Source organism: Entamoeba invadens (genome assembly GCF_000330505.1).
Source record: "Entamoeba invadens IP1 unplaced genomic scaffold scaff_1105074725195, whole genome shotgun sequence".
NCBI lineage: Eukaryota > Evosea > Mastigamoebida > Endamoebidae > Entamoeba > Entamoeba invadens.
The window spans coordinates 167048-189535 of NW_004440169.1; the positions used below are offsets into that span (position 1 = coordinate 167048).

Genomic DNA, 22488 nt, shown 5'->3' on the forward strand with positions numbered 1-22488 from the left:
TCTTATATTAGTCACTTATTATTAAGAAAGAAAAACTATGACTTATTAATGTTTTATTGTGGCAAATAATACAAATAAACTGTCTTGAATATTCGTTTGCGTGAATTCCAGAGTCGGTCTTGTTTCCCGACAATTGGAACTATTTATTACTATTATAAAAACTACCCTCCCAATATTTCTTTTTAAAAGTCGAAAGAAATCAACCAACTAATAGTAAAAAGGAGGTGTGAAATCTTAATAAAGTGTTGAATAAAGTTTTGTTCATTTTTATTTTAAGTTCTCGGCATTTCTTCCATACATACCAAAATAAAAAGTGATAAACTAAATGATAATAGTTATTTTTAGTATAGTATTTCTATTTTTTAAAAAAAGTAAAACAAACTGCTCTGTTAAAAACTATTTGTAGAAATAAAAATAATCACAATAGAACTTAAAAAATATCGTTTAGTTCAAAAATATTTTTTTGATAAAGAAGTTTTGAGTAGAATCTGAAATGATTCTCCATTTTTGGAGTCATGAACAGAACTTTTATTTGAAATAGTTGTTTGGTAGTAAGTTAATTGTATAAGATTTTATGTTTTTAAATGGAAATTATAACAAATGTATAAAAGTGATGTTATTTTATGGTTTTTCTGTTATTATGTGCAGGGTCATTTTTTTAAATGTTAAAAAAGAATAATAATTCATGATTATTGTTTTTCATATATTATATCAAAAAAAAAACTTTATATTATTTTTATTTGTATAATTAACTATCTGTAAATACAAATCTCTTTTTTTTATTAATATGTCATAACATTTAATAATGGAAAAAAATTCGTTTTTTTAGTTTTTAATAATTTACATTTATTTTTATTGTAATTTTATTATCATTTGACAATTGGTACAATTGATTATGGAGGAAATGTTTAGTATTAAAAATAATATTTTTATGATTATATTTACTATAAACACAAGCGAAATAATAATGAAAAAAATTGTATTTAATAGGCGAGTGGCCCACTTACCTTTTTTATTGCCACAGATTTTAATTGTTTTGGAATTAATTATAATTAAACTTTTTTAAACTATTGTTTACTCGCCACCCAATTATTATATTCAAAATGGTTCAATTATAATAATATTTTTTTGTTTTTTGAAAAACAAATAAAAGTCAATTAATTTGAATTAATTCTGAGACTTCTGAGAGAAACATAGAATAATCTGTTTTGTCAAACATTTCTAACAAATGAGGATCCGGCACTTTGTCTTTACAAGCTAATACACTAATTGCATATATCATCCTATATCCACAGCTCCAACCATCACTCTTTTGTTCAACTTTGATTATTTCTACTTTTACTTTCTTTCTTATTTTTTGTATGATTTCGATCATTTCTTTGTGAGAGTAAACATCTTCATTATTCAACGAATCAATAAGATAAAGAGTATCAGTTGAAATAATCCATACCATCAAAGTCCAATGGACGTTTCCGTGATTACAGGGAATAAATATACAAGTTTTAAGGTTATTTTCAATAATACAGTTAACATTATGATTGCCCAAAAGCAATTTTGTTAGACCCGTGATTGTAGTATGAGAGTCTTGCTTTTTATGAGCAACAACCATTGTAAAGGTATAGTCAGGACAAATATAAACATCTTTGTTCATGAGTGGTGTCATATTTATAACCCATCTTTCCATTAAATTACTATCCAACAGACCAATAGTATCCACTTTTCTTAAAGACTTTGTTTTCTTTGGGCACCAACTCTAACACTCAAATCAATCATCGGTGTTTGTTCAGTTGCATAAGATTGCCCACTCTCACAAAACTGTTTGATATAATCAACAAACAACGCGTCGTTTGCACTTATTACACTTGTTTTGATATACATACAGTTGACGATTTGTTTTGTCAAATCATTAATATTTGTTTGACCGCTCCTTCCAGGTTGTTTCAAATAATCTTTGTTCAAAATTGATACATGCGCATCACATTTGTTAACTCTGTTTTTCTTGGCGGCTTTTCTCTTGGTTTCGTTTACATCAGATACCGTTCCGATAGTTTTGTTTGGAATTAGTTCGTTCATCAATTTCTTAACACATTCTGGCAATTTAATTTCATTTAACTCACACAGTTTACAATTTAGGCAACTGTCTTTGTCATTTGAAAACAACATAAATGGAAAATTTATAAGTGGTCTGAAGTGAATGTGTATGTTGTTCAAAGCTGTTATAAATTTATTAAACAAATCATAATGAGACAGTTTCAACATATATTCACATCTTGATATTTGGAAACAGCAGTTTTGTCTACCGAAAAATGTTCAATGGGCAAGCGTATCGTCGAAAGGCAGTAATTATAAGCTTTCAAATATTCCGGGTTGGCATTAATACCATAAACACTGTTACTGACTACTCCTTTCAAGTGTATCGTTGATGTAGTTGTTTGCACTTATCCTTCAATTGTAATTTGCTGTAACAATAAATACTCCTTTGTTGTTTTTGCCACCGTTTCATCGATATACACTTTACCTTTACTATTTAATTTCAAAGACCAATACGAAGATGACCCACCACCAAACATATCAACCATTTGGTTGTTTGTAATACCTTTGCATTCCCCTTCAAATACCATATCTTTATCAAAGACACCATAAAACCCAACAATTACTTCAATTGTTAAAAACCAAACACTTTCATTAAACTCGAACGACCCAATTATTACACACTTGACATTAGGTTCACTCAAATAACTATTCAGACACTTCGATTCACAACACTTTTGGGGGTATGGGCAAATCATTCGAGGAACTCCCATAAACCCACCATCTCCCATGATGTAGTAATTGCCACCCAAATAATTGTAATCAAATTCCATGTTGAATACATTGCTATCATGGACAGCAGCATTATAAGAGTTGGAACAAAATACAGAATATCCTGATCTGTTAATACACACTATTGACTTGACCCCATTTTTGTTGCTTTTATGATTGAAGTATTTAGTGTTGAGACACTTTTTGTTATGTTCAACAACTGTTTGTTTAGGTATGTCATGGTTTCTTCCATCTGTTATGATTATCGTATTCTCTAAATTTTCGATTATTTTAGAAAATACTTCACTTCTTCCAATTGATAATGGTTGAACTAAATTTGTTGGAACAAGCCTCAAACTTTCGACGCATGAGTCATACAATGCTGGTGAAAACAACTCTATTGCTAAATAGAGTAGATTCCCTGCATATCTTTTCTTGGAAGATTCTTCAACTGAATTACTAAATCTGTACAACAGCATAGTATTATATGCTATTATTTCTGTTGGGAGTAAATGGCAATAATATATCAAATAGAACAGAATGAACTGAAGAGTCATTGTACTTTTTTGTATTATATGAGAAAATGATGGTCTTAATTCATAACATTTTATCCAATCGTTGTAAGTGTCATATCTACAAATGTGTATTGAATAATCAAATATTTTGAGGAATTCTTCATAACTGAAAAGTATTAAATGTTTGACATTATTTTCGTTTATAACTTCAGTAATTTGTTTTTTCGCTAGTTGTTTATCTGTTTTACTTGTTATTGGTACTTGTGAAATTGAACTTGTTTGATTAAAAATAATTTGTTGAAGATCAAAGTGTGTTCTAGCTGTTTGAAACAAAGCAGACTTTTGTTTGTGTTTGTTTATGGTAATTGGCCTGTACAATTTGTTGTTAATCTTTGGCTTTTTTTCTGTTTTAATTTTTAACAATGTTGTTTCTTGTCATTTGAGTTGTTTTATTTATCATTCTTAATGCCTTTGGCATTGTTATATTGAGTTGTGATTAGATTGAACATTTGTTATTTTTTTACTTTGACGTAAAATTGCTTTGGTAATTATATGTAAATTGTAAAGAAACCAAATGTTTGGTTTTTTGTTTCTGGGGTGGCACAATTATGATTTTTATCATGTTTTTTGAATTTTTGTTGAGTTGGTGGCAGATAAACTATTGTTAATTATTGATAATTACTTAAAAATAATTGTAGATTGAATAATTTAGTGGCGTGGGAAATGGTTTATAAAAAACTATATTTGGTTACTGTTTAGTTTGAAGTGGCGTAGTTTTACTCGTGAAAAGGTAAAAATGGAACCAAATGTATTTTAGTGGGCCACTCGCCTATTTAATTAAAACGAAAAAAATTATTGTTTATATAGTTTTTTGATTATTTAGTATAATAACAAAATATCTTTGACAAAAAAAAATTATCGATTTTAATTTTACTTTAAAATAATTTAAGAACAAAAGTTAATAAGTTTTTAACTTTTATTGTAAATATTATTTATTTATCACAAAAATATGAATCACAAAATTTATTCAAAAAACAGTTTATTTTCACTAATAATAATTAATATCACTAATTTCACTTTTAACTCAATAATTTAGTTAGTCTGAGTTAATTATGTTTCTCAATAAAACAATGCCAGTGATTCACTTTTACTTATAAACAATCAAAAAGTGTTATATTTATTATTTTCCACACTCACCTCTCAAGGTATTCTAATCTTTGTTTTTATCCTTGCGATTCTGCATCCGAAGTGTTTGCCAACACAAATAACGATAAAACTGTGACTTTGTCACTGTTGGAAGGGACGACCAACGAATAACAAAACGATTAAATTGAACAGAGAGTGATTAGACTAGACAAGTAAGCAGCAGCCGCTTTTCTCCTTTTGAGGCTTTTTATTTTTATCCACAAAGAATTTTGCGACAATCTGCGAGACAAGCTCATTCATGAGCTCGTCCATTCCCGTCCCGTTCTTTGAAGAGACTTTAAACAGTTTGAAATTTCGGAAATTTTTGTTTTTTTCATTTTCGATTGTTTCGTCGGATTCCGTCTGGCTATCTGCCTTTGTTCCGACCAAAATTGGAACTGGTTTCAGACTTTCATCTTTTGGTGCGTACATATCTGCCGTGTTGTACCACCCCTGTAAGTTGTCTAAGCTCTTCAGGTTTGATAAGTCGAACATCAAAAGCATTCCTTTTGCATCGTTATAGTAATACGCAGTAATGTAAGACACATCTTCCATTCCTTGTGTGTCGCACATAATGACGGTGTAATCGACGTTGTTAACTTTGACTCGTTTTGTCAAATAGTCGAAAGTGTCCTTATCCGTTTCCCCACAGTACTTCATTACAAACGTCGTCTTCCCTACCCCAAGTTCGCCCAGCGTTATCACCTTCATAGCGGTTTTATCGCTTTGGCCCGATTTGAGAGACATTAGAAATTCATAGTTCATTCTTTATTTTTTTTGGTATTACTGAGGATCTTGTAATTCAACCCTTTTTTCCGTTTTTTTCCAGTCTTATCTTTGCTTTCTTTCCGCCAACTCTTCGGGATTGAGTTGTTTTCTTATTATTTTTTTTTGGTATTTTAGTGGGATTTTTACCTTTTTTTTAACCCAATTATTATCACAGAGTAAATTAGAATATTATTGAAACTTATAAATATAGTTTTTTTTTATTAATAATTTTATATTAAAATATTATTAACAGTTTAAAATATCTTTAATATTTGTAATTAACATATGTAAATTTAAATTTATTATTTTATTTCGATTAAAATTGGTAAAACTAAAAAATATTTGTGTATTATAATTAGTTTTAGGATGTTTTAAATGAGAGGTCAAATAAAATATTTTTTTTTTAATATAATATAATATAATATAATTAAGTAATCTCTAATATAGTTCTAATATAGTTTAATTATAATACATGAATAATAAAATTGAATCTACTTCAAGACATTAATATTGAAGAAAACAATTAAAAAAATTACTTTGGGTTCTTCAAACAGAGAGTTTCGCCATTGTTGATGAGGAGAACAATTTCATTACTTCCTAGAAGAACTTTTTTCTCTGTTTCTCTTCTCAAGAAGCACGGAGTCTCTTGAGGGATTCCAAACACTTCCTTCAACCCATCGATCAATTGTTCAGCACTCATTCCAGGGGTGATATCCATTGATTCAGCTCTTCTTGAATACTTTACTGTGATTGTTTTACAGCCGGGGGATGTAATAACTAAAGGTGCGACAACAATTGCCTCTTTTTTGTCGTCATCTCTCTTCTCACTTCGTTCACTTTCGGAATGATCGATTTTGTCCTCTTGCTCACTTTTCGGCGAATTGGTGTCGCGCGGCCTCTTCCCCCCTAACGAAGGTAGTTTTGGCTTTGCTAGGGTTTGTTTGTTCTCCGCTAAATAAAAGCGACAGTGGTTCAAGTGCCTCCTCATGTTCTCCGGTTTGCATTTGATTCGTTTGATTTTATTATCTCCACCTTTTTCAGACTCCGCTTTGCAATGCTTGCAAAGAACATATTCAACACCATCGACTTTTTCGGGGATTTTGTCGAAATGTTTCATCAAATCTAACTTCGCTGGAACAACTTCTTGATTTTTATCATCACTCTCAAAACTCTCGGAATTCGAACTACTCAAACTCATCACTTAACTTTTACAGTTCATCTCCCCCCTCTTTGTACCTTTCCGCTACAGGATCTCAGAATTTCATGCAACTTGTTCGTCACTTTTTGTCTTTTCTTTTCTAAACCTTTTTCTTCGGTTTCTCTAACTCAACAACAGAAAAAGTGAAAACTTTTGTTTTTCATTTTGCTTATTTGATCTTTGCCATTTTTTTAGTTAAGTGTTATACAGTTTCAGTACTATTACTCTAATTCAATGTACTATTAACTTTTTATACTAAATACTAATATTCAGAGTTGTATCGATCTCATTATATTAAATTAACGAGGAGTTTTTTGTAACAAAATTTATTAATTTTTTCTAATAAACAAACCAATTGTTTACTATAAAAAATGAGATAAAAAACGAAAATTAAAAAAAAATACGTTAATTTATTTGTTAATAAAAAGTACCATAACAAAATAATACAGTGTGTTCGATGTTTTGGGAGATTACTGCTGTTCTGAGTTTATTAGTTGCGATTTTTTGTTGTGCTTTGTTATACACACGACAGCAAGAACTCATATTTAGTCCGACACAGCGCAATCTCCCGTCAATGGTTGAGTTGAAGGAAAGTTACAATCTTCCATTTGACTTAAAGGAGATCGAGATAATGACAAATGACATGAACAAAATCTATTTATATGGAGCTTTACAAAACGAGACAAAAAGTCATCACACCGTGTTAATTTTTCCAAATGCTTTTGGAACTATTTTAGATAGTTTTTCGTTGTTTATAGAATTGTACCAAAAAGGGTTTAATATCGTTTTTGCGAGTTACCGTGGTTTTGACAAATCGACTGGGAAGCCCGAAGAAAGTGAAATGGATAAAGACGTTTTGAATTATTACGACGCAGTAAAGAGTTTTGGGATCGACACAAAAACGATAGTATTTTATGGGAGAGGACTCGGGGTGTCAATGGTTTTGAAACTATTAAATAAACTACAACAACAAAATGATGAGAATGTGATTGAAAGAAAAATCGTTTTGGAGAATGGATCCACCACACTGCAACATATGGCAAATATAGTAATCCCAGCAAGTCGATTTGTTTGGTATTTCGTCAAAGACCGATGGGACAATTTAACTTTAATTAAAAATGTTACTATAAATACTAACTATCTTTTTATAACTTCAGAACTAGACGAATTAGTTCACCCATCAATGACTCAACATTTGTTTGATGTTGCTACAAAAATGGGGAACACCACAAAACTCGAAAGTTTAAAGGGGGAGTTCCACACTATAAAAAATACAAAATTACTTGCCGAAAAAGTCTTTGACTTCGTCAATGAAAAAACTACAGAGAAAGAAGTCATTAATACGTCGAATTGATTGTATCTTCTATTTTTTTATTATTTTCAATAAAAATAATTAAATATTTAGTTTAAAATACTATTGTTTTTCTTAAAAACAATAGTATTTTAATTTATTTGTTTTGTCCTTTAAGTTAAGTATTCTGTTTATAATTAGTAAGTGGATGTAATATTTAAATAAAGAATAATTTTAGTTCAGATTAAATATAAAATATTCTTAAATTGTTTTATTACTTTATTATATAAAGTTAGCAAATAAACCATTAGAAACTATTATAGTTACCCCACTTTTATAAAAAATATATAACAATTTAATAATAAAATAATAGTTTAATAACATTATAATTGCAAAAAGGTTTAAAAACTAATAAAAAGCACATACAAATTTTAATTGAACAATTTTTTCAATGGGTAAAAGTTCTTTACAAAAAGGAGAGAGATGGTTTGAAATTATTAAAATTGTTTAATTGTATTAATAATCAAACTTGAAAAAATAATATATTAATGATAATCTATCAATCACTGGTAAATACTACTCTATTATTTGCGATATAAAAGATGATTTTGCAAACGTTAAATTGTGTTTTTTCATCCAAAAAAAATCTAAAATCCCAAAGAAACAGTTAAAAAGAAGGAAAACATTTTTTAAAATTTCAAAAAATAATGAAAATAGAAATGTAAGAAACAAATTGTAAAAAAAATCCCCTAGAACCCGAATTCGCAGTACATTTTTAAGGTTTTTAATGTCTTTTTATTAAACAACAACAAGTTTTTTTTTAAAACAAAATAAGAATATAGTCGAAAACACCTGTTTTGGCCTTAAAAAAAGAATAATTCATTATAATAGGTGTTATTAAAAGTCCATTTAAAAATGTATTATATTTCTAGTATAATAATAAAAAAGAATAATTCCATATACCAATTTTATTTTTACTATTAAATTAATATCTATTAATAAAAATAATACAGTAAATGTTAGTAAAATAATAAGTCTATTATCTAATTAATAATACATAATTACCAAATAGTAAATATTAAAATAAAATAGCTATATATAGTTAGTAAATAATAAATTGAAGTTACTATAATTTTATGCCAATAATAATAATTAAAATGAAGTATGTTGAAGATAGAACACTATGATTTGAAGTTATAAAAATAGATAATAAAAGAGCAACTAGTTACCCCACAATTTCTTAGCAACTCGAAACGCAGAAGAGATGGAAGAAAAGTTGATGCCGATCTTTTACAAAGCATTTAAACACTACATTAAGTCAACTCCGAAGACTCCAATACAACAAATAACTACAACGTCTCTGTCAAAGCACTTCACATTAGAGCCATGTGACATTATAGGGTATGACAAGTCCTTTTCTATCGCTTCATTTTCAACATACCCCATCATAAGAGGTACTAAACATGGCGAACCAAACGCCGACGTAGCTGGTGTGTTGCGAATGAAGAACAATTATGTCTTTGCGATCTGTGACGGTTGTGGTTTGATAGTTGACATTATAGTTCTTTAATTAGTTAATTAGAAAGACGAGTTGATGACAAATAGGGTGGGGGGAGTTAGGTAAAGACGCGTCGAATATCGGGCTCAATGCGGTCTTTGAATTGATCCAAGAAAAGATCGCCGAGTGCAAAACGGAAAAGGAGTTAGCGTCGTTACTGATGGATTCGGCCTATTATGCGCATTATAACGTTTGTTTCTTTTTACTATAAATTAACTTATTTAATATAGTACATATTAATACTATACATTTAACTAACTCAAGTAGTATCATTGTAATACTAGATGAGTATAATATATTTACTACAATGAATAGTTTCATACGCTCATACTTGAATACTAGTAAATAAATAGAAAGTTATTAATAATCACAAAACGCTTTGTATCGAAATCCAATGACAAGTAGATTTTAGTCAAATCAAACAAACAACAAGGAATAGGAGAAACTACTATATTAATAGGAATCACATATCAAACAACAAAACCACATGTCATGGTGTTGTCTGTCGGTGACTGTCAAGCCTTTATAGTCAACAATAAAAAGCGTAAAGCTCGTCCACTCGATCAGAATTGGTGTCGTCCACTGTCTCAGTCTCAAAGTTGTGGTGGTTTGTTCTAAACTATAATAATAATTATATTATAATACATTATTCTATTATAATATTTAGTTATATAAACTATAAATAACAGGATAGGATGGATAGGGTCTCAAAATGGAATTTTTCCACATTTAGACAATTGTTATATTAAAAAGGAGAAAGTAGAAGAAGGGGATGTGATCATCTGTACAACTGATGGAGTATCAGACAACATCACATTTGTTGGAGGGAAAAAGTCTGAATTTTTGAACAAGTTTTTCACGGAGAAGTTAAATTCGACGATTGCGATGAATGAATTTGTTCGCTTGATATGTAATGAAGTTATTACAATTACTAAAGACCTTCGAGAGTTTCATCAGAACAATCCCGGGATGAAACGGAAAGTTGGTTTATGTGGGAAAGTTGATCATTCGACTATTTTATCTGTTCGGATCGAGTCTGAAATGAAAGATTTAAAAGAAGTCGACACCATTTCACCTCCTGAATTAAAAGAGTTATATGTCCAACAACCATCAGCACGCCGTTCTATTCGTTCCCAAAGTATTAATTCTATTAACTTAAAAACTATGAAAGAAGCCGGCCTCGATGGGATGACTGGTTCTTCTTTTGAACTTAGCCCTTCTCAACAAAGGAAAGAGTTCTGTCCAACTCCTTCAATCTATTCCGACGTCCCTTCCGTTTTCACATTCGGTTCAAGAAAAGGAAGTCTCCACGACTCACAACTCCCTCAACTCTCCCCACGAAAAAGTCCAGACACCAGACTACTTCTCCCGCAGGAAATTATCGTGGAAACTACACAACCCCTCCAAGAGAGAGAAATCAACGATCAGAGTCCGGGACATTTGTGTAGATCGACAGGAAGATCTACCGGAAAGAAAATTACTTTATTCACAGCACTGGACCAACAATGAGGGGAGACGCGCGTTGTGTTGTTACTTAAATGTGTTATATTGTACTCAAAGTCGTCTGTCTGTTTATAGAGTATATTATATTTTAGTAATTTTATTATAACTATTTAAAATGTGGTGAGAGTTGGTATTATAATACTTTTTTCTATAAAGTATAGTTTTAAAAGAGATGACTCGAGAGAACACTAAGGCGGACTGAAAAACAAAATTGATGTGGTCTTGTGGTCTTTCGAAACACTTTTTGAGCTTACTTGTGCCTTATTTGTCATCAACACAAGACGCTGAAGAGTTTACAATGATCAATAAAAAATGTAAAGACGCAGTTGAGGCTTTACAACAAAACCCTTGTTACTCCACTCCTTCTTACTTTACTGAAGCAGAGAAACAAATGTGTTTTACAAAGGAAATTCGCCTCTTTCCAAGACTCATCTCTGTTGCGTTTAATACATTCTCACCTTTTGTGTTGTCGTATAATCCTCAACGAATTGATAATATCTATATATTCGATGAAATTGATGTGGTAAACGCACATTTGTTACTACCAATTGCTGAGAAACTGGTAAAGATCTCAATTTTTGCATATCAAGAGGCATACGACTTGAGTCTATTTACAAGTTTGAAATACGTGACTATTCGTCTGTGTGCTCGTGGAGGTGAGCTTTCCCAATTTTTCACAGACAAATCAAGACACTTTGAAACAGTCAAAATTATTTTTGAGAAGGGAATTGATGTGGCATTTCTGCAAAATATCGAGTTCTATAACTTCCATACCATCATTTTTTTATTTAAAGATATTACACTACTGAATTGTGCCCAACAAATAATTGGGGAAAATATTCATACAAAAAGAATCATATTTTGTTATAAGGAATATACAGAACTACTTAACAAAGACGTTTATATAATAGGAAACAAGTGGATATTAAGTACAACTGAAATTAATGAATTAGCACAAAATAGTAACGTTCTTGATTCTGAACAGATTTTTAATTTTCGAAATCTGGAAAACACCGACTTTTTGCAGTTGTGGTACCACAAATGTGATCTTCCTGAAATTGTGAAAAAAGTCAAACAATATCTTCCATACAAAATATCGAACGTCTCAGGAAATATTTCGTTTCTCAATAATTTCATTAACATTAAAGGAGTTTATCCATTAATTCTACCAGAAAATGTCGAAGTGTTAAAAATAGAACTAAAAAGTGTTCCAAACGACAATATTTCACAGAATTTCTGTGACTGCCAAAATTTGAAGAAATTAAAAATCAATTGTCAATTTAGTAATGAAACAAATACATTTTTCTTTCTAATTCCAAGACGGGTGATTCACTTTGAAATGTGTGGTGGCTCGGTCACAGCCAAAAATATGACTTGTGTTGAAAAAATGGTTCTAAGAGGTGTCCACTTTATAGCCAATTTAAACTTTGATAAACTCCATGTACTAGAAATCAAAGATTGTACCTGTGATGGGCTCGATTCACTCACCCATTTAAATACACTGAAATCAGTTCATTCAATACACCAAACTTTACCTCCTCTTCTCAAGAAATTGCTCTCAGAACCTATTCACTTTACTCCTCTCCATACTCTTCAAAGTTACACATTATTATCAACTCCTAAAACACAATTTGAGATGAGCATGAAACACTTTACTCATTTAAAGGAGTTACAACTCAATTACGTTGTCAATTGTCCATTTTCTCTTCCAAACACTTTAACTCGACTTTCCCTCAACATTTGTCATTGGACTGAACTTGTCGACTTCACTTCTTTGATTTTTCTCGTTGAATTTAGTGCAAATTGTTACCACACAAAGTGCTTATTACCATGTTCTGTGAGAAAAGTGGTGGTCTCTGGTTGCCTAGATTTCACCATCAACAATTTGAAAGATCTTTCAAACTTGAAAACCCTCATAATCAGTCTTTCTAAATTCGACATTCACAACACTCCACAAACTGTCGAGCATCTCTTTATTGACAACCAAAGTGTACTCGAACGTGGCGTTCTTGACAAATTCGGTTCATTAAAAAACATCGAAAATTTTGATTGACCTTTTTCTTCAATTGTTGAGTTTCCAAAAAAAGTCGAATTTTGACCAATTCAAAAAAAAATCATAAAAAGTTGAAAAAGTCGAAAATCGACGCATTCAAAAAAACACAAAGTGATGGAATTAGTTCTTTTCTAGTGATTCTTTCTCCTCACAGTCTTATTTACTAATTTGGTAGTAATCAACAGACGACAAGAAACACCATATTCTATGGCATCTATAACACAGTGTTTTCAGTGTTCTTTGATTGTTATTAAAGTTCAATACAAACCCTTTCAAGCAACATTTCTTACACATTCGTTGTCCACACATTTCACATCTTTTACTCAGCAACCCTAAATTGTCATAACACACATTACACATCTTTGTCACTTGCACTTCTTGTCATTTCACTTCCTTATAAGATTACTATTATTATTTGAAAACAACAAACTATCACTATTTAATGTATCTGTAACCATCCGGAACAATGCCTCCGTCACATATGTGTTCCCTCGACTTAATGCCAAATTACTATACTCCTTTACTACATCACTAAGTACTCTCCGAAGTATCCCCACACTCCTCTCTTGATATTTCCTACTCCTCGTCCCTCCTACAGAACACGCACATATTAATGGCCGGATTCCTTCATACCCATTCACTCCTAAAAATTCAATGATGTCCCGTCGCTGCATGACGCGCTCAAAATAGGCTAAACAAAATTCACTGACTTTGTCGCTCTGTTTGTGGCTCTCCCGACAGAAAGAAACGACACCCAACACACCATATGTCTCCATCTTCCGAAGATTCGTCTCGCTCGGCCCTTCCTCGCAGAGTAATCCATATGTAAATAAAATCTCATAGAAACAGTCGACGACGTCGTCCGTCCAACGCACAATGTTTTCAAGGTGTTGGCACCCCAACACTCCCTCCGCCAATTTCTCAACTAAAAACCTCTTGAACTTCCAACTTGCATTTCTCATCGACAAGAAGAGTCCATTGCAATTCATCGTATTGACCAGAAGGTTCTTTTTGAGGACCTTTTCACACTCTATACTCAACACCGTCTCTTTGAATAAATACGAAAAGTGCAGCACGATCGGAACTACTCGTTGTTTCGTCATATCGTCCATTTTTGACTCATCCAAGACGTATGGTTTCCCAACGCCGTTGTGATAGATGAACGAGACTATTTCGTAGATCGCTTGTTCGACGACATCCACCTCTTCATTGTCTCCTTTGATCACAAATACAAACGGCTCAGGATCGCCCGTTGGAAGAGACTTATTATCCATTTTTAACGTAGAAATTATCGTGTCAAACACACTTTGCCCGACACGGTGAGGGAGTTCGCTATACCTTCGGAGTCTTCCCGTGTTACTATACTCTCGCTGTTTTCGTTCAAAGAGTTCATTAAAGTACTCGGAGAACATGAAGAAGAGGAGTCGACTGAATCCAATTCGTTTCACCTCGACGTTGTTCTTCGTCACCGAGAAAAACCCGTCATAGAAGTGCGGGTTCTTCAGTGCCAGTATGTCTTCTATGATCGGGTTATTCGATGGCGAATACACGGCTTCCAGCTCCGCTGCTTGGTCGAGAAATGCTTGTTTAGTGATTCCCTTATACATATAATTGATCAACGCAAAGAAACTGGTATACGAATACTCCGTCACTCCATAGAAGAAGACTCCTTCTATTCTCTCCATTTCATTCAACTCAACTTGAAACAGTGGGGACCGTGCTGCTAAGATGAAAGAGTGCGCAAAGATGACCAAATTCCCTTCTTTAGGAAAGTAAATGACAACATCAAAATAGCGTAACTCCATCCCAACGAGCAGCGGAAACACATTGTGTCCAATCCCAATAGGAATTGTTATGTCGACAGAGTACTTCTGTTCTTTCTGTGTCGGAAGACTCGTTCGGGACGGTTGCAATGCATTCGTGACGTTAATGAGGGATGAGCCGATGTGACACTGCGTGAACATTTCGCTCATCCGGATCTTCGAGTGGGGACACACAAAGTCCTTTGAAAACGACGTTTTCTGATACGCGTTGTATAAGTCCGTAAATTGCAGTTCGTTGAAATCAATCAGAAAATCAACCTTTTGCCCAAGTGTTACCGCATGGTCCTCAACTACTATCGGCTGCGTTTGAATCTCGGAGACTCCAGGAAACTCCGTCGACGACGTTAAAAAATGGTCTAATAAATCAATTTGGTCGGAAGTATCTTTCGTCGACTTGTCCTTTTTCTTTGTAACTGTTTGCATAGGAGGAACAGAGGCCTTTGGTGTTGGTAATGGCGCAGCAGCTGGTGCCGGGTTGGTGAAGGACCGGGCCTCATTATCATCGAGACAGCGGTTGACGTGATCTTCAATTTCGTTGATCGGGAAGATGGCACCACATATGGGACATTCCATTCGGTTGTCTTAAATTATTCAGTTCTACTTTTGTGGTTTGACTTTGTGTTTTTATGACTCTTTTTGGTTTTCGAAAGTTGTTTGTTTTGGAGAATTTTCAAAAGTAATTTATTATCCCGGATTGTTGTGGATTGTTTCAATGAAAATATTTGACCGTTTAATACTTTTTATTTATTTTACTATTAAAATTTAGTTTGTTAAACATTTTTTAATGGTTAAATTTGAAGTTAAATTATAAACGAAAAATTGCTTTATTCATTTAAAATGTATTGTAACGATAGATTTGATATAACGGAATTAGTAAAGTCTTGCTACAACAATACTCTTAACCGCAAAGGGAGTTTCTTGTGTGCCATTAAGCCAGTAGTCGTCAACTTGATAAATAGTGGGGAGAGAGTACGCAGCACCCTTTTCATCAATAGACACCGAAACAAAGTGAAAACTGTTATTTCCAATGTAAAACAGTTCGTTAGAATTGAACAAGTCAACACCCAATCCAACACCATTCACTTTTTGCTTGATTAAAGTTGTAAAAAAAACTCCACTTTTTTTTGATATAAAGAGAAAGTGTTTCTTATCAACCCCAACATCCTTTTCTGTGTCGAGTGCCTTTTCGAAAAACGCACCAAATTCATTTTCCTTATCGTCTGTAATAATGACACAAACGTTGGGCACGCCACATATCTTCTCCAAAAAAACAGTTTTGATATTTTCTTTGATACTTCGACTCTGAAAAATGATTTCACTTTTGGTGAATGAAGTCCACTTGATGACGTTTTCAAAACAACAATCCACTTCAATTTCGTTTGGAACTTCTTTTGGAACAAGAGCAACCTGTGTCGGTCTCTCAACAACTTTACACTTGGACTCTCTGAACTCCTCTGGTATGAAGAATGTTTTTGGTCTGTTTTCAATAACGTAGTTTGTCTCATCATATGGGTCTTCTTCGTCATCCGACTCGGGTCTGGTTGCAAGAATTTCTGTGCCACATAAACAATCGGTCTTAATTACCAAAGGCAGTTGGCCATTTTCCTGTTCTGACGTATGAATAACGCCATTTGCGCTATTTTGTTCATTACCGAGTACTTTTTCATCTTTTTTTGGCGCGTCCAAGTGTTCGTTTGTTCTGCCACTCTCGATCTGACAAAATGACAACCTTTCGTCGTTTTTGTTTTTTTTGTCTTTTTCGATTTGGTGAGATTTTTCACTGCGGAATTTTTCCAATATAATTTTTTGATTATAAAAATTTTCGTCTACTTTTGCGATTTCCATCTCTCTCTTCCTCGCCTCTATATCGACACATCTATCAACAAAATAGTCTATCTTTTGCTGTACCGAAACGGATTCAGTTTTCACGTTTTGTATGACAGCGCGAAGTTTCGCCATTTCTGTTTCTATTATTTGGAGCTGTTCGTTTTGCTCCAAAAAGAGGGTTTCGAATTTTAGTTTCTGCGAAAGTGCCATCTCCAATATTTTTTGATTTTTATCGGAGCTTTCGTTTTGTTGTATCACTTTGCTCATCATCTCAAACACCTTGTCGTCTTTCAGCTCTTTCGTTTTGTTTTTGACACGTTCCGTCAATATAGCAAAACAATGAGTTAAGGAAAAGATTGTTTCGTCAGTCATACAAAAAAATTGTTTTTTTAATTTAATTATGTGATCATTTTTAAATAATTAAAATTTTATTAAAAAAATTTCAAACATTTAAAATATAATAACATTTGAACTATATATAATTATTTAATTGATATTATAATTGAACTATAATAAATATATTTTTATAGTGTATTATTATATTATTATATTATTATATTATTATATAAAAATGTTATAACATTTTTTTAATGTTTTTACCAAAATTTTTTTATGCTGTAAAGCAATTAGATTAAGACAAAATTTGTTTTCAATTACCAAAACCAATCAATAACTAAAACTTTTTAGTTTTTTTTCTCTAAAAGAAAAGGTTGCGTCATTCAGTTTGTAATTTATTTTTTAAGTTTTTAATTCCATGAAATTAATTTTATCTTTTAAAATACTTTTTTGATTTCATCGTTTTTGGTGAGTTGTTTGTTTGTAAATTTAAAAAAAAATAATTTTCTTAGTAAAGTCAATTTACTAAATTTTCTAGAAATTATAATTATAGTTTAAAAGTTCCTATTCAAAAATTAATATATTATTTTTTTTGATATGGTGAACGAAATAATTGAAATGTTTTTTTTTATTATTTTTATTAAAAACTCTGGTCTATTTAATAATGATAAACCCCAATTATTATTTCTTATTAATAACACAATAAAAAGAAATATAAATAAAACAGATTCTTCAAATGAGACTAATTGGCAGTTAACCTGCCAATAGTATTTTTTTTCTTTGGCAAAATGCACGAGACGCAAAAAATTGCGTTTTTTTTTCTATAAATATAAAAATGAGAAAAAAAATCTAAAAATAAATTACATATAAATTTGCTATTGTGAAAAGGCATCTTTCAGCAGTTTTCACATTACAGCAAGAGATCAGACACCAAATTTTTACAACTATTATAATGCGATTTTAGCTTTAAGTTTGAAAAATAATCGACCACTTTTTTCCCAGACACTAGTAATGAGTAGAAAAATCTTTATCATAACTGTGACAACATCGGAGCAGCAAGACAAACTTATTACAATTAAATTTTTCGTTGATTTGTGCGGCCGAATGAGTTTGCAAAAGAATTGTTAGTTATTTTATTTAAAAAAAAATCTAAAAATATTTTTACACATTTTATCTAAACAAAAACAATAACCAAAATTTCAATTTTATTTTTTTAAACGCGGTTTTTTGCGTCTCGTTTATTTTAATCGGTTAAATAAGATCATTAATTATATTTAGAACACTTAGTTACTATAATAAGTATAGTAACAACAGTATTTCTCCCGATTTATTACCAAATAGACATCTATTATTATTCGATAATCATCCAAACAAAGCTAATTGTATGAAGGCCAAGTTATTATATAAAAAAATGACTGTGAATGAAAAACACACAGATAGGATCTTTAAAAGTCACATGAAAAAACCACATCAGTTTGTTATGAAGACTAATGTTAGCTATTTCGACAATCAGGCGTGTTTATTTTAATTTATAAATTGACAATTAAAAAGTGTTCTATTCTCTATGTATTTTATAAGCCCATTACTTATCATTTACATTATTTATTAATCTAATAAAAAATAATCAACAGTCTTTTAATTGTTTTTTTTCTTTTTTTTTCTCAACAAACAACAGTGAAAGGGGTGGAAGAGTGTGGGAATGGTAAATGGGATGAAGGTTTAGAAGATTGTGACAACACGACGCATTGCACACAGTCTTGTTATTGTGGGGAGGGGTATTATCCTGACGACCAAGGACATTGTCTTCTCCAGTGTTCATATTCATCATCGTGCACAATGGGGTGTGTAATACCCAATGAGTGTTCTTTGTGTAATTCTTCTTTTGGATTAAGTTCTGATTGTACTTCATGTATTTCTGGATATATGTGGAATGGGGAGTCACGGTGTATTGCCATAGAAGACCCCAAGTTTTGTATGGACTCATTTTCAACTCTATCTGAGGAACAAAATGCAAAGTATGAGAATCTAAATTATCAACTCGAAGAGGATAGTTCATTGACTCTTGATTTTCATAGCAACGATACTCAAATTTTCTATAGTCAGTGCACAGGGACTTTATTACCCACCTCTCCATATACTTATGGTATCTTTTTTAAATTAACAAGTGCAGTTAAACAAAACATATACATTTCAACAAAAGAGTACACTGAAGACGAATTGCGTATACTTGGCTTACAAGAGAAGATTAAAGGGTCTGGCTTGGGGATAGCTACAATGAGCACCTGTATATCATCAGAAGATGAAAATGAAATGTGCACAGACTCCAATGATGGGTACTCTGAATATGTCAGAGATCCAAGACTTATAATTGAAATGGAAGAACACATTCCAGTCTATATATTTGTCCATTCACAATTTGGCCAATATATTACTGAGGATTTTCAAATTCATATTAAAACCACTGAACATGTTTGTGAGGCATTTGCAGAGGAACTTTCAATGTTGGACTTCGTCTCATTCACAACAAAAAATTTCTCAGTCAATTTTCTGCAACGTTCGTCGTCTGTGTGTGTCAAAGTAAAACAGTATGTGAAGTGGTACAAAATCACTGGTGTTGACTTCCAAATGGTTAAAGTTGACACATGTAATATATCAACTAAGTTTGATACGTCCATTCAAATTATAAAACATAAAGAAGGTCAGAAATATGCGTCGTGTGAGAGTGCAACTTCTGAGTGTGTATCATATGTGCATAACAATTGTGAAGATTTAATACATTCAATAACACTTTTTAAGATGGAGAGTGGATATACTTACCATATTGGAATTACACAAAACATTGAACCACGAATGGAGTTTGTTGATGTTCATTTTGGCGTTGGGTGTATAAACAACTGCGGCGATCATGGTATTTGCGACCAAAGAAAAGGGATGTGTAAATGTTTAGATGGGTATGTTTTATATTATGGTGGTTGTTCAATGTGTGGAAATGGTGTTTTAGACGAAGAAGAAGAGTGTGACAATTCATATAAAAACGATGCATTTTGTGGTCCGACATGTTATTGTACAGAAGGTACAGTGATGAAGAGAAATGAAAGTGGCAAATTCTGTGAAGTTCCGACATGTGGTAATAACATTATAAATGATGGTGAAGAAGTTTGTTCTATTCTACATGTTACAATTAATTAATATAAATATTAAAAAATGAATGTTAAGATGTAGTGTGATGGTGGTAAGTATTGTGAACATTGCCTATGTAATCCAAAAGAAAGTGTCCATTACTTGGTCCCACAAATTGGGTGCAAACCAATTACATGTGGTAATGGCATATTCGATGTCGGAGAAGAAGTTTGTTATACAATCTTAAAGTTAATATATCTGTTTATAATAACAAGATATCAAACATCTACTACTACAACAATATATTGTAATACTTATTAAATAATAGTGTGATGGAGGTCGAGGATGTATAGAGTGTCAATGTCAATTTGGTTATTCTTCCAAAAGTTCTTCTGATTGTCAGAAGAGTAACTTTGTCATGGTCACAATGATAAGTTTGTGTGTGTTATGTTTTGGGTATCTTCTTTATTTCCTTCTCCTCTTATTTATCGTGTGTGTATTTTATAGAAAATTAAACCAAAAAATTGCAGAGGAGCTTGGTGAGCAAAAAATCTTAGACGACATTTACAACGAAGAAATAGTCCCATTTAGTCGTGAGGGTGGTGTGCGGATTAATATCGAATCGCCTCCTTTCTTTACCTTTTCACTCGCCAAAATTGACGAAACAGCAAAAATCTTAGAGATTAATTGTCTCACACTCGTTGATTTCACACTAAGAAACAATTACAATGAGGTTATGACCTTTATATGTCATGGAGTTGACACGTTTAAATACAAACTTGTATTCCGTCCAAAAAGCGGACGATTAAAACCACATCGAGAAATTAAAATCTCTGCATTTGTATCCCCAAAGTGCACGTGTAATGTCCGCGACTCCATTTACATATCAATTCGGTATTCCAATTTTAAACGGATCTACAAAAGCGTGGTTTTCGAGAAAATCACTCATTTTATGGACTCAGACTCTTCTGAAAAAATTGTTAACAAGAAGAAGCACATCTCAATGAAAGAAGTTATGAAAGCGCATTCTGCGTCTCAACGAATACTAAACACGACAAAAAATGAAACAGTTGACGTTACTCAAAACTCAATTCAATCAAACACCGACAAGAAAGTCACTTTTTTCTATGTGAAACTGCCACTTCTCTTCTCAAGCGAGATCTCTCCATTTCTAGATATGGAGGAAATTGAGATCAAACATCCCCAAATCGGCGAAGGTGCTTTTGGAACTGTTTTTAAAGGAAAATACCGAACTGTAGATGTTGCTGTTAAAATGTTCAAACAACATGCTAGCGATGAATTTGATCACTTAAGGGATGCTATGCTTCAAGAGACAGACTTACTTCTCCGCCTGAGATGTCCAAATGTTGTATCGTATATGGGCAGCGCAATAACCGACAACACGTGTTGTATACTGACTGAGTTCTGTCCATTCATGTCGGTCAAACGGTGTTTAGCGCTTGAAGATTTTAGTGTTGGCTTGAAAATTAAGATCTGTTTTGATGTTGCGAAGGGGATGAAGTACTTACACTCAAACAATATCATTCACTACGACTTGAAGAGCGACAACATCCTTTTAGTCTCGAAGAACGAGAACGAGTTTGTCGTCGCAAAGGTTTGCGATTTCGGAACGAGCTTGATGTTTGTTGAAACAAACAAAGTGAAACTGAAGAGTAATATAGGAACACCACAATATATGAGTCCAGAAGTTATTAAAAAGAATGAAACTATTAGTAATAAGACCGACGTCTATTCATATGCAATCACATTACTTGAGTTGTGGAAAGGTAAAGAAATTTATAACAAAAACATTTTCAGTGACAAAAATGTTATTTATGAGTTTGTATTGGCGGGAAAGAGAGTAGATATACCAGTGGATTGTACTTATAAAGATCTCATTAATTCGTGTTGGGAACAAGACCCTGCAATGAGACCATCGTTCGATACGATTGTAAAAGAATTCGAAATTTTTTATAAACTACTCGACGTGATTAAAAAACTTATCAATACAAAAGAACAATACCCGTCTAATATTCCTCTCTTAAAATTTTTTAATACAAAAAGTCTGTTGAAAGAATTGTTTGTAAAAGAAAAAAACGCAAATCACGGAATTGCTCATGACCAAAATTATTCATTTGTAAAAGTCAATAATTGGGATTCGGTCATCGGGTCCAAAAATGAGAAGGCTAAGATTGAGGAAAACGAAAGTAAAGAAATCGCAAGTGAACTTTCTACGGAAAATAATGACATTTCTGGCGACGGTTCATCCAATCTTAATACAAATGATAAGAATGACAAGATTGAGAAGTATGGAAATGAAAGTATGGAAAAACAAATAACTCCTCCAAATGATTTTGAACAATCAAAAAAATATTACGAAATACCAAAATTTGAATTTGAAAAGTTCGACGAACAAAATGAGAATAAGAGAAATAGTCACGACTTTTATTACATAAACAGTGGGCAAAGTTTTATGGATTTGTATAGTTTAAATGATTGATGTTATTAT

General features: G+C 32.1%; 9 protein-coding genes across 9 annotated transcripts; 4 read left to right on the plus strand and 5 right to left on the minus strand.

The window, feature by feature from the left end:
* Positions 1–2438: 2438 nt before the first annotated feature.
* On the minus strand, positions 2439–3359 carry EIN_274250 (hypothetical protein; the record flags this gene model as incomplete). The annotated part of the gene is made up of 1 exon (XM_004254581.1): positions 2439–3359. The coding sequence occupies one exon, from the start codon at positions 3357–3359 to the stop codon at positions 2439–2441; it is 921 nt and encodes a 306-aa protein (XP_004254629.1).
* A 1308-nt stretch (positions 3360–4667) lies between these two features.
* Positions 4668–5249, minus strand: EIN_274260 (hypothetical protein; the record flags this gene model as incomplete). Its single annotated transcript, XM_004254582.1, has 1 exon — positions 4668–5249. One exon carries the CDS (start codon positions 5247–5249, stop codon positions 4668–4670), a length of 582 nt encoding a protein of 193 aa, XP_004254630.1.
* A 553-nt stretch (positions 5250–5802) lies between these two features.
* On the minus strand, positions 5803–6468 carry EIN_274270 (hypothetical protein; the record flags this gene model as incomplete). The annotated part of the gene is made up of 1 exon (XM_004254583.1): positions 5803–6468. The coding sequence occupies one exon, from the start codon at positions 6466–6468 to the stop codon at positions 5803–5805; it is 666 nt and encodes a 221-aa protein (XP_004254631.1).
* A 457-nt stretch (positions 6469–6925) lies between these two features.
* EIN_274280 (hypothetical protein) lies at positions 6926–7822 on the plus strand (the record flags this gene model as incomplete). Its single annotated transcript, XM_004254584.1, has 1 exon — positions 6926–7822. The coding sequence occupies one exon, from the start codon at positions 6926–6928 to the stop codon at positions 7820–7822; it is 897 nt and encodes a 298-aa protein (XP_004254632.1).
* A 1201-nt stretch (positions 7823–9023) lies between these two features.
* Positions 9024–10826, plus strand: EIN_274290 (hypothetical protein; the record flags this gene model as incomplete). The annotated part of the gene is made up of 4 exons (XM_004254585.1): positions 9024–9300; positions 9365–9507; positions 9723–9924; positions 10012–10826. The coding sequence occupies 4 exons, from the start codon at positions 9024–9026 to the stop codon at positions 10824–10826; spliced, it is 1437 nt and encodes a 478-aa protein (XP_004254633.1).
* A 208-nt stretch (positions 10827–11034) lies between these two features.
* Positions 11035–12873, plus strand: EIN_274300 (hypothetical protein; the record flags this gene model as incomplete). The annotated part of the gene is made up of 1 exon (XM_004254586.1): positions 11035–12873. One exon carries the CDS (start codon positions 11035–11037, stop codon positions 12871–12873), a length of 1839 nt encoding a protein of 612 aa, XP_004254634.1.
* A 156-nt stretch (positions 12874–13029) lies between these two features.
* Positions 13030–15269, minus strand: EIN_274310 (hypothetical protein; the record flags this gene model as incomplete). The annotated part of the gene is made up of 2 exons (XM_004254587.1): positions 13030–13247; positions 13304–15269. The coding sequence occupies 2 exons, from the start codon at positions 15267–15269 to the stop codon at positions 13030–13032; spliced, it is 2184 nt and encodes a 727-aa protein (XP_004254635.1).
* Positions 15270–15566: 297 nt separating this feature from the next.
* Positions 15567–16895, minus strand: EIN_274320 (hypothetical protein; the record flags this gene model as incomplete). Its single annotated transcript, XM_004254588.1, has 1 exon — positions 15567–16895. The coding sequence occupies one exon, from the start codon at positions 16893–16895 to the stop codon at positions 15567–15569; it is 1329 nt and encodes a 442-aa protein (XP_004254636.1).
* A 1887-nt stretch (positions 16896–18782) lies between these two features.
* On the plus strand, positions 18783–22479 carry EIN_274330 (serine-threonine protein kinase, putative; the record flags this gene model as incomplete). The annotated part of the gene is made up of 3 exons (XM_004254589.1): positions 18783–20015; positions 20082–20207; positions 20308–22479. 3 exons carry the CDS (start codon positions 18783–18785, stop codon positions 22477–22479), a joined length of 3531 nt encoding a protein of 1176 aa, XP_004254637.1.
* Between the last annotated feature and the right edge of the window lie 9 nt (positions 22480–22488).